Source organism: Lepisosteus platostomus, chromosome 17 (genome assembly GCF_059453375.1).
Source record: "Lepisosteus platostomus isolate fLepPlt1 chromosome 17, fLepPlt1.hap1, whole genome shotgun sequence".
NCBI classification, from domain to species: domain Eukaryota; kingdom Metazoa; phylum Chordata; class Actinopteri; order Semionotiformes; family Lepisosteidae; genus Lepisosteus; species Lepisosteus platostomus.
In genome coordinates this window covers 14,153,095-14,170,759 of record NC_142627.1, presented here as the reverse complement: position 1 = coordinate 14,170,759, position 17,665 = coordinate 14,153,095, and the positions used below count along the sequence as shown (strand labels likewise).

The 17,665-nt window shown below is 36.9% G+C and overlaps 1 protein-coding gene across 2 annotated transcripts; it reads left to right on the top strand.

The window, feature by feature from the left end:
* Positions 1 to 751: 751 nt before the first annotated feature.
* Positions 752 to 17,293, top strand: rel (REL proto-oncogene, NF-kB subunit). 2 transcript variants are annotated; one of them, XM_088610061.1, is made up of 11 exons: positions 752 to 914; positions 2,913 to 2,957; positions 4,475 to 4,614; positions 5,725 to 5,873; positions 6,642 to 6,733; positions 10,018 to 10,158; positions 12,451 to 12,555; positions 13,120 to 13,335; positions 14,248 to 14,316; positions 14,508 to 14,570; positions 14,970 to 17,293. In XM_088610061.1, the coding sequence occupies exons 1-11, from the start codon at positions 908 to 910 to the stop codon at positions 15,755 to 15,757; spliced, it is 1,815 nt and encodes a 604-aa protein (XP_088466187.1). In that variant the 5' UTR covers positions 752 to 907; the 3' UTR covers positions 15,758 to 17,293. The 2 variants fall into 2 exon arrangements, with proteins under 2 accessions (XP_088466187.1, XP_088466188.1); XM_088610062.1 differs by lacking the exon at positions 752 to 914 and adding an exon at positions 2,050 to 2,241.
* Positions 17,294 to 17,665: the final 372 nt, after the last annotated feature.

Genomic DNA, 17,665 nt, shown 5'->3' with positions numbered 1-17,665 from the left:
TTTAAACAGGATAATTAAAAACTGCGGCTTTTAAAGCGTGGTGATTTTTTTCATGGGGTTTCTCTTGCCCCAACAATAAGCTTTTTTCTTGCTTAATGTACAGAAAATATTCAGAAACTACGTTTTTTATCCGTATTCACTTGAAGAAAATACATGCAACACTTCTGTTTTTTTTTACTAAATTCAATCCCGCTGTTGTGTTTACAAACATCTTCTTACATCTTCTGCAGGATTAATTATTTTAATGATCTCTTTTAAGTTTATATTAAGTTTTTAACAGGGCTTTTGAATGAAATGACCCAGCATGAAATAGAGCGTACCACAGACGTATTGCCTATTACAACCTAAAAATATATATATTTTTTTAATTACATAACCCTGCTATATTTATTTGAAGACGGTCGGGAAAATTGTTTTCAACCTTGTGTAATAAATGTGTGCGCTCAGTAAGGATTTAAAAATTGCTGCATAGTGGGTGGAGTAAGTGATTAGTTTAGAAGACGGACAGTTGTCAAATAATGAGGTTTTATCGTAGCAAGCAATTTTACTACGCGGTGAATAATATTAGTGTCATGTCAATACTGGCATATACTGATACATCTGAGTGAATCACAGAAACTTAATCTAACCTTTGGTCTTTGGGGATATGTGATATGTAGGCTATACACAAATCTGCTAATATATGTGTATGCGCGCGCAAAACAAATATTTGAATACATGGGATTATATTTCACATTTTATTGTTCCGCTTTGAGGGGCTGGCCTTAGTTTACAAGGAGGAGGTACTGGGGAATTCCCAGAGTAAAATATCTTCATCGTTTTCACAATCAGTACATAAACCTTCCAGTTCCGAGTTTCAGTCAAGACTTGCCAATTAAATACCATATCTCATAAAGGGGTTCGAAGAATGAACGGTGAGTTACATTTTTTTTTTAAATTGTAAACAACAAGTTTGTAACTAACAACGAAATCAGTTTCGCTCGGCTTTCGGAAAGCTTTCGGTCTTGTTTTTTTTTTCCATTGGGAAAACAGTTTAATATAATGGAACACCGAAATTAAACTGGTAGATCCTAGTGTTAGTTACTGTATATACTTTAATATGTCAGACTTCATCATTAGTACATTGCTGTTACTTAAATAACTTTCCCCGTTTGAGGTAGCATGGTAATATGATTGACGTTAGTCATGAATTTAAATTTTGGTCTCGAGGTTGTTGTTTTTTAGTTTATAAGGTCGTTTTTCACTACTTTAGCAGATTTTACAAACAGCGTGATAGCTGAATTATATGCGGAAAATCCAAAAACAATCGTAGCTTGATTAGCTTTTCAAATAGTCACGCCTTCCTGCTTTGTCGAGAGACGATGTAATGTTTTACTGTCAAATCAATTTAATCTTGAACGTCGCTCTGTATGTGGACACTATTAAAAAGTCTAAGTAAGTTGTCTAACTTACAATTACGTTTGATTTAGTATGCTGTTTATAATTGAAAAAAGTTACATATTTCTGACTACATTCAATTAAATAAGTTAATCACATTAAGTTTAATAATTTACAAGTGGTGTCTTCAGTTTGAATCCGTTTGATCAATTCTATAGTATCGTTTTTTTTAACACGTTATTTTATCACAAGCGAAAACGGATAAATACGGAAGGAAAATGATGTAGGCTGACGGGGGTGGAACAGAGAAACGAAAGGCTAAATGTTTTGAATATTTATGCATGTAAAGAAATCTTTTCTCTTATGAATTGTCATCCACGTTTAGAGAAAATTAAACTAAAGCCATTTCGAAAAATCAGTTTGGTAATGGCGGTGAAAAGCTTTCGTTATATCCAGTTGCAGTATCTGGCGGACTTATAATTGGGGAAGTAATGAAATTCCAAGTCTCCGAATTTGTCATTGACTCGGGTTTCACAGTGACATAAGACTGACGTTTATTCATGTGATACGTTTTGATTACTTTTGTTTTTGAACGTGAAGCAAAAAAAAAAAAGCAACATGTATTGTACACAACCTTGATCGTCGCTTTACTCACTGTAGTTCAGTGTCACACACAGCTAAGAGCCAGGCGAAAGCATAGATTTAGAGCACTGCTTCCCTATTCGCCAGTGCGCCCGAGTGTTGCATTGACTTCTGGTGCCTTAAAGCGCTGGTAGCGGTGTGCGCCTAACTGCGCTGTCACAGCAGGACTTTTTGTGAAGATCTTAACGGGTTTACAGTACGAATGCAAACCAGTGTGCAATGGTTGGTAACCGGGGGTTCTAGCCTCAATGTATTACAAGTCATTCAGTGTTTGCAGAAGCGCCCGTGCGGTCGGGTACTTGCGTGGGGCCATGGACGTGTGTATGTATGTAGGAGTGCGTGCGTGTTTGTGTTTTATACTTCGCCCTGTATATTTTACGTAGAGGCGTGATGTAGTGCTCTGTTTGTACAGCCGCAGTACGAAGTTCTTACATTGCTGCCATAAATCCGTTTATCTCGTGTTATGGCATTGCTTTTTACCCATTATCGCCATTGTTATTCTAATAAACCCAAACAGTATGATGTTTCTATTAAAGAATACCACATGTTAATTTTGCTTCAGTGTGCCCTTGTTGACACATTACATATATGACTCACTGAATCAATCAACCATCCAAAACAGAAGTATTTTTAATATGCGATATATAGGCTCTTTTTACTGTAAAAAGTTCGTTGGTGGCTCACTGACCTTTTCATGGAGATGTACAGTAGATGAATCAAGGTGAAAGATATTGCAATTTTCAGCTGTTGTAAAGACAACCTGAAAACCAGCTTGTTGAAGTGCTATTGCTTTGTGTGAGTGGAATTGTCATGCTACAGTATGTCGTTTCTAACATGAGTAATGCTGCCATAGAGCTATAGTTTATGTTGTTCTGTTTCCTAACTTTTTTCAGTACTACCGCCTGTGGTTTCGATGACCAGGAATCCCCATGTTTTAGGTAAGGTTCAGTAATGTGCCACTGTACAACAACAATGGACTACAGTTTTCTTAATGCACTTTCACAGTTTGTTAAACCCCATAATCTTGCTGTGGGGGCAGTAATTTATGTGAGTTCCATCACTCCATTACTCATCGCTCTGCTATGAGTGGAGGAGGTGTGAGCCCGGCAGATTTGAAAGGCAAATGTGTAACTTAATTTTTGAATCAGAATAAAGAAAACCCCGCTGGGTGACTTTGTAAAAAAAAAATGAAGTAAATACCAAGATTGATTTAGGCTTTTTTTTTAAATTTAACCTAAGGTGTCATGAAGCAAAAGGAAAGTGTGAAGACAAGGAAATCTGCTAGATAGTTTCTGACACGTTTCATGTAAAATTGTGTCAATGATGGAGACTTTCTTAACACGATATGTTAAAATCCCTGTTTTAGAGACATCATAACCTGATAATTTCATTATTGTTATGGATTTCTCAAATATCAGATTTCTCAAATTTTTGTCATTAGATCCCAGAAGTTATTTTTTGTTGTTCAACATGTCAGGAAATGTCATGTAATTTCCTCCTCACTGGTGTTGTAAGCAATCAGTATGAATTCACATGGATTATGTACTTCCTGTTTAAGTTAAAGCAGTCAGTGCAGTTGGTTAAGGGGGAACTTATGAGACCTACAGTATGCTACTACCTGCACGGAGGTAAAAAAGTATAAATACTTCTTTAGACATCCGAGCAGTGCTGAAATATTCTGTTCATTTCGAGTTTGAGGCATGAAACAGACTTTATCATTCAGGATATCATATCTAAATGGTTATTACTACTTGACTGTGTTCCAGCTGAGTCACAGAAATTTAATCAAGTCTTTAATTAGTATGTAGGTCTTTGAAGAATCTCATGAGTGAGATCATGGCTTTAGGTTTGCCTGGAGAGGTTTGTGGGCATATTAATTTTGATCTTATATCATATTTGCCCAAAGATACTTTCCTGGTGTCTTTTCATTAGACTCTGAGTTACACATTTGAATGCAGTGATCTTCTGTTGACCTTTTTGAAATTCATTATAGTGTACAAGTTAATAAAGTATGAGATTTACAGAGATGACAACTGCACATTCTGACTAGTTTACTTTATGCGTACACTTTGAGCTTAAAACTATTTTAGTTTGCTGCTTTAATCAAGACATTGAAGCTGTTTTAAGTGTAAATTTATCTTCTCCATTAAGGCAATTTCAGATGCAAATGATTGTTTTGAGAGAGAATAGAGGAAAACAATTGTTTTTTTGTGTGGTATGAATTCTTTCATTATAGTTTACAGATCAGAAAAGGTGGAAATCTATTTATTTTTAATGATCTATTTCTTACTTTCTAAACTTTATAATTTAACGAGATTAATCCTAGGTACTGTATGTAGAGACAACCCTGAAAAAAGTTTTCAGTGCATCTGTTTGGCTTTTTGGGTAAGAGTAAATCAGCTGTACAGTTAGGCAAATTGTTCGTGGCTGCTTTTAACATATGTTTGTGTTTCAGCTGGGGAGCCCTGTGCTCAGATATTCGAGGAGCCCAAACAGAGGGGGATGCGATTTAGATATAAGTGCGAAGGACGATCAGCAGGCAGCATTCCTGGTGAACGCAGCACCGACAACAACAGATCCTATCCCAGCATACAGGCAAGTGTTGTAGTTAAGAGTCACTATTATAGACGTTGACTTCAGACTCCTTTCACAATGGAAGTGCGGATTGATTGTGATCTGTGATCAGTCACTCCCAGGCAATGGGGTAGCACAGCTTTTTGTCAGCACTCTCGTGTTGGAGGCACTAGTAAAATATAAATTGGTGACCAGAAGTGCAATTGTGTCTCTTTGAGCAGGAAAGAATGCATTTGCTTGGGAATGTGATGCTCGGCCGTGTTTATAACTTACATTTTTTTTAAACGCAGTCTTTTTGCACATAGCATATAGTCCTGCAATTAATAAATACACATTAATTTCTACAGTCCACTTTGGAGATGTAAAATATGTACAACACAACCAGGTTCATAAATGCATTGAAAACTTAATGTAATTTGAGTGTGACCTTGGAGATATGATTGTCCTGGTCACTGTGGTTTGTAATGAGCATTTTATTACCCTTTCTGTCAGTTTATGAAATAAGATATCTCTGTGAAATCTATGATATCTATGATGTTTATTCATCGCTGGTAGGATTGTGCTGAGTTAATAGTGTTCACATAAAGTTAGTTGTAAGTAACAGGCGTGGATGTGAAGTTCATTGAGAATTCGTAGCCCTTTTATAACTGCCTGCCAGTCTCCAGAGAGAGCAGCTTACTGCCAGGATCCTAGAAAGTAGGAAACAAGATCTGCTACTGTGTTCTTAACAAGGAGTCTAAAATATTTTTTCACCTTGCTTCTAAGTTCTGATTCAGGGAAGTAATTTAAAGTAAAGTTTCGTCATTAAGATTAAGTAGAAAAGGTACTATTAGAAAAGTTTATTATTTTTTTAACTAAACTGCTCTCCTATTAAAAATATATTCAATGGTTTGCCATGACAAATGAACACTGAAGTGAAGTACTGCTAAATGAAATAATGGAAACGCTCTGAGAGTACAAGTGGCACAGATTGTGTGAGACTGCATTGAAGCAAAGTAAATGTCCAGTTTAGATATTATACAATCATGGGTAAAAACTGCAAAACACTACAGTAAACAGCCCTCAGCCTGACAACTAGTTGTTTGGGTATTAAAATGAACATTTTTTGTTTTATTCTCTCATCTCTTCTAGATTCTCAATTACTGCGGAAAAGGCAAAGTCCGAGTTTCGTTAGTGACAAAAAACGAGCCCTACAGGCCTCATCCACATGACCTGGTTGGGAAAGATTGCAAAGATGGATACTATGAAGCAGAGTTTGGTCCAGAGCGAAGAGTTATAGCGTAAGTTACACTCATTTTGTCATTACAGGCTTATGACCTATCGTTGGAATAAGCAATAATTGCCAGATGGTCCTACAATTCAGATTTAGAACATCAGAAGCTGGTTGTGCTCATGTGAAACATAAGCCAGTGAAGCTTACAATGGATAACATACAATTTTTCTTAATAATTGATCAGTTTAGTTGAGATCAGTTGACTTTCCTAGTCACTGTGCTTTTTTTATAAGGTATTCATTTGGAAATCCCTCTAGGAGTAATACATGTCTAATTGTTTTTATAAGTATAAGAAATTAGTTTTTTATCCTTCCTGAACTTTTTATTGTTCTATGCAGTGACTTCTCTACTCAGTGTTATATTCTTAGAGTGGTGTAATAGCATACTGTGGTATCTAGAGTGATGAAATGCACTTAAAGGGATAGTGACAGAATGCCTTAGTAGACTCCATCGATTTCATCATCCACCCACACATCAGTGTTTGCTTCCCAGTTTTACCAAGATGAATGTTTTTTTTTTCCCATGTGGGAAATGATCTGGGGAATCCCCTGGTAAAGACCATAATCTAGTCATATGCAAACTACCTGTTATTGAGTTTAATATGATCTCCATGGTTTGATGTTTGATGTTATGGTCCTGCAGTGTCAGCCCTGTGAAATCTGGAAAAAAAACCAGTTCCAACATATAATTGTGAACAGTGCAGTACAGCCAGTTTCCATTATGGTTCAGTAAATCTACAGCTTGTGTCTATAATCTTGGTTAACCTAAATGACAGATTCCAGAATCTGGGTATCCAGTGTGTAAGGAGGAGAGAAGTTAAGGAAGCCATCATGCTGCGAATGACAAGAGGCATCAATCCTTTTCAAGGTGAGGATTTCTTTCAATAATGTGATTTAAAGTTGTCTCTGGCTCCCCTGTGACCCTGTATTGGATCAAGTGGTTAGAAAATGGATGGATGGATGATTTCGTTTTGATCGTCCATATGTTTGAGTCCACCTGTAACAGAAAATCATACCTTGATCCATCTGTTAACAAATGGGAATGGCGCTGTGATTTTTCATACTAAGCGATAAATCCTCAGATATTTCTGGTAAGGGCTACATATAGTCAACAGTAATTCAATGTATAAGACACATAATTTTCTTATGTGTCTCTCTTGTTCAGTTGTTTTGTAAATTATATTTCATCTTATATTTTGTGGTAGGCTGTAATTCTGAGTCTTGGGTCAAGTTCTTTCATTGCATTCACAAAGAGGAGCATATATTGTTTCTACTCTACTTCTTAAGCCATGTTTCACTAGTGGTATTACAGAAGACAACGTAACTGTTCTTCTGTTGTATATTTCTTCACCCTTTGCTCTGCGTGTTGAACTCTTCCCTCAGGATTGTGTTTTGACAAAAAGAAAGCAGCAGAATGATAATACAGTGTTTTCATCCAGTGGTGGCTTGAGAGCTAATGGAGTTTTCCCCCATATTGCACCCATCTTTCTGTCTCTTGCTTTCTAAATCCACTCTTAAAAAGCCATAATTACTTCCATGTGAAGCGTGTTTCACACTTTTGTCATCTGTTTGTTCTCTGCATTGCATGAAAAATCACCACAATACGCCAGAGAACCTAACAATTTAAGGCCATGCCTTTGAGTTGATGTCTGAAAAAGGCCAGGCATTCCAGCCTTTCCCAATATCTTCGTTGATGTATTGTCAGGTGTCATTGGTTTGCTTATACAATGGTAGTCTGGCATGGTCTTAAAAAGAAAGCAAAAGCAGATAGCAGTGTAAGAAAATGTTTCTATAATCAAGCAGTTACTCACTCATACCTTGAGCTAAATATCACATGACTCAGGAGAACTTAAAATACACAACACTTCAAAGAGGAAGCTGTATTATGCTTAGTGCCATGACTTAACTTTCTGGTGAACCTTAAATATTGTATAAAACATAGTGCCATATGTTACCAGAAACATCTGTTTTCGGAGTCTCATCTGATTTCTTTCTAGTTTTTAGTGATACAAATTTATTCACATTATTAATGTAATTAAAATACCCTAATTCCAGAATCAGGAACGTTCAACAGCCACATAAAACCTGAACAAACCTGCCATCAAATTGGATCTACAGAAAAAGTTCTCTGGAATCTGTTTTGTGGACTTAAAATCTTGAAAGAAAGTAGTGTTTAATTACTGGAGAGGTTAAACCCACAAGTTTCTAAATATTTAAATATAGTTCTTGTACCTTGTCATACAGATACTTTTATTTTTGTTTTGAAGAAATTCAAGAAATTAATTTTATATTCTCAGTTTCCTGAAAGCGTGTTTCTTTTACTTTTACTTTTACAAAGTTAATCAGGCTTTGCAGTAGTATATCTAAACATTAACAAGAAGTGAAGTGTTATTTAAAAAGCTTAATAAAGTTCTCCTTTTTTCAGTAAGAGGCAAGGCAGGAGATATCTTAATATCTCCTACTTAAGTTTTTTTTTTGAAAAAAATTGTAGGTTTGTGAAAATGTGCACATAAGCTAAAAGAAACTTTCCGTTCTCTTCACACTACAGCACAGCATAAGTTCCATCTATATGTTATAAACGTTTTTCACATTTCCAAAAGGAAACATTAATGTGAGCACAGCCATATGGTAGCAGTTAACATCTACTCCTTGAATTAAGACAAATAAGACTCTGTTACTGAATTATAAATATTAACTCAATTGTCTTGTGCTAAGAACTCTTGCACAATTAATGGTCAAAGCAGAACCAATATCGTCTAAATACCATTAAAAGAACTATCCTTTTCAGCTTACTATTTCAATAAAATAACAGTGTGAGAATGAAGGCTAATGTACTTCTATTTCTTTATAGTGTCTTTAATTTTTAAAAATTTAAAGGCCTAATTTGTTTGACTCTTTCTAATGCTTCCACCCAATGGGGTTTGCCATTGAGTTTGAAATGGAAAAAAAAATGAATGTAATGATTGTATTAGTCATAAGAGGCACTGAAGTGCGTGTGTTCATCAAGCAGGAGGGAGTGACACCACTCGCCCACTCACAAGTGTGGTGTGGAGGGTCAGAGTCTGGGGCTGCTGTGATAAAGGTTTTACGTTTTTAAAAGTAGAGAGGTGTTTTGACCTTATCTTCCTCCAGAAGTGTCATTTCGACTATGAATGCTTCGTCTCCCATTCTAATGCGGGTCTGACATCTCTGGAGTTTGATGTCATAAACATTTGTAGGTGGAGGTTGGCTAAATTCATAAATTTGTGGTACGTTAAGCCAGGACCTCCTGAAGCTTTTAAGATTGCGGTTAATGTGCTTTATTGCATATGTGTTATGTGTGAGGGCACTGCAGACACATATATAGAGTCTACACATGTTTAGCAGAGATGCATGCATTAATCTGAGCAGTAAATTGTATATGAGGAATTATATAATCTCCCCAGAACTATTTACAAGCAATTATTAGTAGTGGTACAGTCTTTGTGTTTCACCAATCCAGTGTTTTAAATCTAAATTCTGATAGGCTGAGTACTCGTTGAGCAAGTTGGGTTTCTGCATCAATATCCTCCTCTGTCACCTCGTCCCATCTTGGCGGCTGACACAGAAACTTGTTCCTGTGCACTTTCATTTCCTGATTTAGGTCTGAGCTTGTGTGTTTAATACCCAGAGCAAATCTATTAGGCCTTTTCAAATCACAGAGGCTGAGCCCAGGACAAGACAGTTTTCTTATATTTAAACAGACTAACAAAATATAAGGTAGGAATTGACGATATTGATTATACTTTTTATTTTTAACACTGCACTTACTGTTTTATAATATAATGTCATACTAGAGGTTTATTTAACAACACATGCAACTAAGTGTTCAAATTGAAAAGGCACTATGCATAATTGGCTGTATACAGTACAGACACAGAGAGACACATTTGCAAGATGAAATCCGTTTTTTTTTGGTGGGGGGGTTATCAGTGAAAAGGTTTAGGAGTAGAAATGTAGTCTTCCTCTCTCACAAAGTGGAATGATCAAAAGGAATTCATCGTGGTGGTTGAAGTCCCTCTGTTTCTGATGTTTTTTGTGAAGTTCCCTCTTCATAATTTACTATATTGTGAATGATGTCATTCCTGGGTCCCTCACCAGCTCTTCTAAGTTTTCTTTCCTTCCTGTGTATAGTTCCGAGGGATCAGCTACTACATACAGAGGAATATGACCTGAATGTGGTGAGGCTCTGCTTCCAGGTCTTCCTGCAAGATGAATGTGGCCATTACACCAGGGCATTACCGCCCATTGTCTCCAACCCCATCTATGACAACAGTGAGTGACAACATTCCTTAAGACCTTCATTTTCTACAGAAGTCATGGAACCGTCAGAACAGTTTCTTCCTTAACATGTACATTTATGACATTTCTTGTGTGTGTCCTTGGTTTCCACAGCTATATGGTGGGGGGTGGGGGGGTAATCTAATTAATTAATACAATTTGTCTTCCTTTAAACCAGGCCATACGGTGGCTCATAAGGCACTCCTACAGTGAATATGTACAAATCGAACGAACACCCCATGCTAGTTTTACACGATTACAAAGCTGCTATGGCACGTTGAAGTGCTCACTTAAGACAGTGAAGTATTTTGGGGAATGGTTGCATTAAATACTTTCTGAATTTTGAAGCTAGTAATGAAATTTGGTCAATGCAGAGACCATGAGATGCCTTACCTGTGAAGGACAATGTGGCATACGGAGATCTGATGAAACGAAGAACGCCTATAAGGCTGCCAGCTCACCGCTTTGAAGAAGCTGATGTTTTAAACGCAAAAATACACTCACAGTTCCTTTTGCTTTGTAAATAGTAATGCATTGCTTTTAGTTGACATTTGTTTTTTTCAAGATCCAACCAACAGCTCTGACTCCGTTCCTCACAGACGCAGGGCAGTCTCAGTGATGTCTACATGATGATAACGTAACGAATTACGTGAAGCGTCTCACTTTTAGAGTGATGCATGGTACAGGAAATCCTTGCTTTTCGGATACCTGTTTATGCTAAATGCATGGTTCTGTGAAGAACATCCTGGAAGTGGGCAAGATAGCCCAACAAATTACCGTTTCTGTAGAATCAGTTGAATTAGATTAGTTGTAGCTGCTGCGTGGGTTACCTGACCAGTTAAAAAGAAAAACATTACATTTCGTCTGAAACCTTTCTTTGAAGTTGATGTAAAACAGTCATATTCAGTCTGCTGTGGAATACGTAGGAAGAAAAGTAATGACCTCATTCTTATTGCACTGGCAATCTGGCGAGACTTTTGGATTCTTAGAGATTGATGTAGCTAGTTTGGATGGAAAATAAATTGTACTTCCAATGCAAGCCTGGTATTCTAAACCTGATGCATTTTTTTATTTGGGTGAAGCAAAAAAAAAAGCATTTTCAGGTATTTCTGTTTCTACCTGAAATAAACCTTGTTAGTTCAAAAAAATATTTTGACAGCTATGTCTCGCTCTGTAGTTGCTGTGCCATTAAAATGAAAAATAATTAAGCATTTGAACTGACTGCTTTAAACAAGGAAAAATTGACATCATACCCAAACACAAGGAACAAATGATTCATATTTTTATAATTCAGTAAAATCTGTCAATAATAGTGAGAATCGTTATTTTCACAAGTAAAAATTTTCAAACTGATGCACTGAATACCCAAAATGTGGTATTTAGTGCATCAGTCCGGAACATGTCACCTCTTAAAAGTGTATAGTGATAACTCATCGGTGCAACCACCTCTTGTGTTGATTTTTAACACCAGTACACTTTGGTTTTCTGTTGGCTCTGCAAATGTGTTACAAGGCAAAAATAATGCATTAGGTATTGAAAAGGGACTGTGGAGAAGCCTATGTACCTTGCTGTGTGGGGGTGTGGATATGTGGGTGGCTGAGCGGAGGAGGACACGCTGCGCCAATACTAAGACTCGAAGCGAGAGCAGCAGAGGTGTAAATAAACACTCTTTCGTCACAAATGAAGCTGCAGGATACACCTTTCTTTCTAACCCATGATAACAGTGATGAGGGCGATGGAAGAAAAGGTCAGCCTTCACATGAATATAGCTTGACTGTAGCATAAGGGGAACTGCCTTTGTGGCTGAATGATTTTACTTTTCTCTCTCTCACACACACACAGCTGAAAAAGAGGAAGTTACAGAGCTTCCACATCAGTATGCTGAAAGATACCAATGCAGATAGCCACTTCCTTTTCTTGCAAATGTCTGCTTTTGATTTAAGGTCCTGTATTTTGCCTTTTTTGTTTTCATAAAAAGGACAGGTGGTAGGTAATATTACAGATATTAAATTTGATTGAATGATTGAATAATTAGACACAATCAATATAATTAAATATAAAAACTTAACAGTAATCTTCAAGATAAGATTTAAGAACACTGATAAAGGAGGTTAAAATCTACCAAAGGCGAAATACCGTGAGGTCTGCACATCTGCTAAAAGGCAGAAATTGAAAGTATTTCTTCAGTCCTAGGCAGAAATGGGTTGTCTACTTTTGTGAGAATGAGTGAAAGGTTTAAGTTCTTATTTTGGTGTTGTTAATAGTGCGGATTTCGCTTTTTTTCAGGGGCTCCCAATACAGCCGAACTGCGGATCTGCCGCGTTAACAAGAATAATGGCAGCGTGAAGGGAGGAGATGAGATATTCCTGCTTTGTGATAAAGTTCAAAAAGGTACAGGGCCAGTCATTTATTTTTCACATTTTCTCTTTCAAGTGGAAGTATAACAAAAGTCTCTGCACTGGCTTTCATCAGGAACTGCTTGTGCTGCGCATTTCAGTTACACGGTGGGTTTTATTTCAGATGTGGTCCTGGTGCACTTTCAGAATTGGTGCAGAATGCACAGCAACAATGGCACCATGATTTCAAACACACTGAAGAAAATGCAATGAGAAACAGTGAAAGTGTGTTGTAACACAGACATCTTGAAAATCACAATTGTGCAAGAGTTTTTATTTTTTGGAGCCAACAATTTGTTCTGGGCATGCAGCTTTTAGATGGCTGAGGTAGAGAATTTCCTGGACCTTTCAAATCTATATTTATAAACCAATGCCCCAGATAGGTTACTGTATTGTATGAAGGCTACATTGTATTTTTCTAAGCAAGTTATAGGTCTCTACTTGAATTTCCCTTTTCTGTTTAATCCCACTTCCTCCCTTACTTGTGATCCCAGCAGTATGAACTAAAAGTGTACCACTGTACAGTTTCTGATGTTTGTTTTGTTCTTTTTTTCTGCAGATGACATTGAAGTTCGCTTTTTCACACAAGGCTGGGAGGCAAAGGGGTCCTTTTCCCAGGCGGATGTCCACAGACAAGTTGCAATTGTCTTCAAAACGCCTCCTTTTTACAACACCAACATCACGGCTCCAGTGTCTGTGATGATGCAGCTTCGTAGACCCTCAGACCAGGAGGTCAGCGAGCCCATGGAATTCAGATACCTTCCCGATGACAAAGGTAATGCATACCTTGTGATCACAAAGCCAGCAGATAAGACTGGGTCAGAAACTTGTTATTAACGGAGATAAAACTCACCACTTTCAGTGAAATATGTTGCCATCTACGTTTCAGTACAACAGCTTGATAACAATGCTGATTTTGCCTGGAACACTCATTCCTTTGAAGTAATTCCCAGTTCAGATTAAAACTTTTCAAAGTTTTCACAGTTTCAGAGACATACTCCTTTCCCTGTCACACTTTGGGGAAAAGGTTGAGGAATACTGTTCTCAGGGAGAATATCAACCAGAAAACATCCTTTGTTGCTGGAGAGACAGAGTCTTTGATGTAGAAAAGAAAGGGTTCATAATGAAACAAAACAAGTTACTGACTTTCAAAGGTTTCTTGTTCCTGCAAATGAAGAATATATGCAAACCTTTTTTTCTTGTACAGTGAGTTTTCCCAGGATAGAGTAGTTCGATGGTTAAAGTGTAGTAAATGGAATAAAAAATGTTATTTAACACAAAAAACATATGGTATTGTTATGCCAAAGGCCTAGATGAACATGTGTTGTTGCTGCACCTGCTACAGTTTCTGTCATTAGCTATTAGCAACCAAACAACCTCCATGGGCACAATAGGCCACTTCTGATTTGTAACCTTTCTTGTGTTATACTTTGTTGTATATGTTTGTTTTTCAATCAGACACAACCAAGTCAGCAAAGACTATTTTGGTATATACTGCTTTAGTTTTACCCTCATGAGAGGGATACACTTTGCAGGATTTATTTAACTCCACATTCTTACCAAGGTGACATTTGTATGTTGTGTTTAAGCAGTGGAAGCACATGAAACAAATGTCATATTCACAAAGATGTGTCTATATTACTGTGATGTAAAAAAGCTGACATTCTTATCTGGGTTAAATCTACAGATCCCTATGGCTGTCAAGAGAAAAAGAGGAGGAGAGAGGATTTGATGAAGGCTTTCCCAAGTTTTCCTGGTAAGCACAAGATAGCTGGAATATCAAGCCTTCCAGAAAAGATACAGTACTTTAGACTAAAATATGAAAAATTACTAGTCACAGTAGAACAACAGAGAACAAAATCCTGAGAGTTACATGCAATATTGTCAGTGTTGCTTACCTGTGCCTTAGCTGGAACAAAAACTAATCTAATCTTGCTTTGCTTATAGTTATGAGCCACATGGAGAGACCCAAACTCATTCCAAGAAATATGCCTCAAGTAATTAAGAAAGGTAGGTATATAGATTATATTACCATACCCATCTGTTCAAATGCACTTTTGCTCTATATGATAAAGAAAATTAAATTTTGAATATACTGAAACATAAAATAATTCTAATCTTCTGCCTTCCTTCAATCAGTAATGTTTATTCAGTTATTCTGATTGTTGAAAACCATACTGAAATGTATAGATGACATAAACTGAAATTTTTACAGTAGCATCATATAGCCATATAATAAAAGACTAGCAGAACTTTTGTGAAAAAAAATTGGGTCTGCATCAGCTTTAAAATTTATGGAAAGGTTTTTTTTTATGCATTGAGGTATCGGAATACCTTGGTGGCCCTTCAACTGAAATTGACTTCACATGTGGAGGCTTAAGTAACAGTTTTTGCTTTGTCTTTTTTTAGAACCCAACAATATTTTTATGAATATAAACTCAACCAATTTAATTCAAATGCCTCAAAACCAGCTACATAATACAGTATACCAACCTGCTGCCTCTGCGTCGATAATGGCACCACACACGGTTACATCCATGAGCAACAACTGGCCACAGCCTACCCCTCCCATCTCCCTGGATACGATTAGGATCAACCCATCCAACAGCAGCGGCATGCTGTCTTCCGTTCAAAACAGCACGACGTTCTCCACCTCTGGAGACAACAGCAGCCTTCCCCTCCTGACTTCCCGGGACCTGGAGTGTTTGGAGCCTCAGACACAGAATAGCCAAGCGCATCTTTGCATGATCAGGAAGGACACCAACTCTGACAGCTCCTCAACCATGCCCATTCCACCCACTAGTCAGCCCCCCTGGGGCTTCAGCGTCCAGTCTTCAGAGATCCTAAACGGGAGCTCTACCTCACATGCTCCTGTTGCTGATAACATGGAGACCGAGGACATACTTGTCAGCGTCAGCTCGTCTTCGATGTTCTCACTGAAGCAAGAACCACAAGCTGGCCAAGGAAACACCTCTGCGCTGGGATTGCTGGCTTCCGATTCGCATTTGCCTTATAGCAACACAGGTACCAGGCCACTCAACAATGGAGGGAATTTTGAGGGTTCGAGGCAGCCCGGCAGTGACATGCACAACAGCAATCTGAGCTGCTTACCAAGTCACCAGCAGTTCGGATCAGACATTGCCACCACTGATGAGCGCTTTGATGCATTTCCAGAGTGGTCTTTTTTTCCACAGTGATGCAAAGCAGGATAAAGTAAATTCACTGATATCTACTGACAACAGTCTAAAATGAAATGAAATCAAAATAAATGTTAGCATGTTTTTTTTACTGATGGATCTTGGAATTGAATGTATCATATAACCTTTCCATCAGACTGGCATGGTTAACAGTAAGAAGAGGAAGGTTTTATACCTGAGACGTGTCAGGGCATACACTTTTTCTCAATCATAAAATTCTGGAACACATTTTAACTTTTTTTAATTGTTATAGAGATTAAATGCTTCATAGAACACATTTTTAAAGCCATATTAACAGCTTCTTTGTACAGAGAAGTTGAGAAAGTTCTCTTAATTTAGTAATAGAGTGGGTACTTTTTTAACCTTGTAAACCTATTATTTTATGTTATTGTCAATGAGACAATTTTTTAAATGTGTATCTGTTCCTAAAAAGGAAGTTAAAGAGGATTTATTCCTTAGGTAATGGCTATGTCATATTTAAACCATAAATTATCCGAAGTTCTCAGAGCTGAAAGCATTGTAGACAAATTTATGAACAAAGCTTCAGTTTCACTCTTGATAGGCACACTTTCCTTGAATGATCATATTGTTCAGTTTGTTTTTCAATGTGCTATTCAATACAGGGCTGTACACTTCAAAGTGCTAATGTTTCAATTTAACATTTTCTTGTCAAATTCTTTAATGCTTAGCAATAAAAAAAATTCTTCAAGCATCATTTCACACTGTAAGCAGTTAGTATGAAACTTTTTTTATAATTATTTGAGAATTCAACACTGGTGAATATTTTTTGTACTTACTAAAGGAATTTTATTTCATTTTATTTATACAGTGTTATGTGCTTGCTTTTTAAGTTTAAGTATCAATTGTAGATCCAGTTACCTCTTTATTCAATACATTGTTTTGCATCAGAACTGTACTTCCTGAGTCACTGATGTCTTCCATTCTTTATAAATTATTTTAATATAGATTAATCATTACACATTAAACAATGGTTTATTAATACTTTGTAATTTTTCCATATCGTTTACTGCTATTCAGAGTTACTGACTAGACTTTAGTGTCTCTTGTTTTCTATGACCTCAGTTATGAAGACATAATAAAAAAACACCCAGAAAATGACAGAGGGAAGTACTCTATAATAATGAAAGAAAAAAATCTGGGAAACATTTCAACATGTCTTCCATGCAACAATATTCAGCACTTTCAGTTCTACAAAAGTTATCAATGAAATAAAACATCCATGTATTAATATTCAAAAGCCAGGACTAATAGTCATTTAGTTCAACAACAACAATGGTGTACATGCAGAATAGTTTGAATATTCTTGATCTACAGGCTTTATTTCCCCACATTCAAAAATCTCCATTTAAAGCCTCTTGTCAGGAGCATAACGGCTATGCTTGCTTTAAAAACCGAGGCAATCTCCTATGCATTTTTTAAATTTTGTTTGCCTGCAGTTGTATTATACAGTTCCAGACTGAGATTCCCTGTTGCTGTTCCTACAAAAATCATGTGAATAAATATAATTCATTGTCATCTGTTCAGTACTTTTTTCCCTTGAAGAGCTCACTTTCAGACGTTCCATGTCTTACTTTGTCTTTAACTCAATCACATGATATAGACAAGTTATCTTTTGAAAATTCTGCCCGAGTTGCACCTTTCCTCACGCTGTCTGCCTACTTTCAGTTTAGAGAAAGATTTAGAGTTTCCTGTCCAGCACACAAAGAGAGAAACAGGAGCTAAGACCTTACTGTATAAGCGATTCAAAGATTTTGGCTTCCTGTCAAAATGTTAAAAATGCATTTTTACTGTCAATACTCACAGATATGGAAAGGACAAGCTAAAACAGTTTTCTACCAATTAGCAACAGAATGGAACTTATGTTTGTGTAGTTCAAGCCTATAACTA

Excerpts from the sequence above, each read along its gene's own strand:
- rel (XM_088610061.1), top strand. Across the intron at positions 12,556-13,119 it reads TTGTGATAAAGTTCAAAAAG|ATGACATTGAAGTTCGCTTT; the intron begins GTACAGGGCCAG and ends TTTTTTCTGCAG. Across the intron at positions 14,571-14,969 it reads GCCTCAAGTAATTAAGAAAG|AACCCAACAATATTTTTATG; the intron begins GTAGGTATATAG and ends GTCTTTTTTTAG.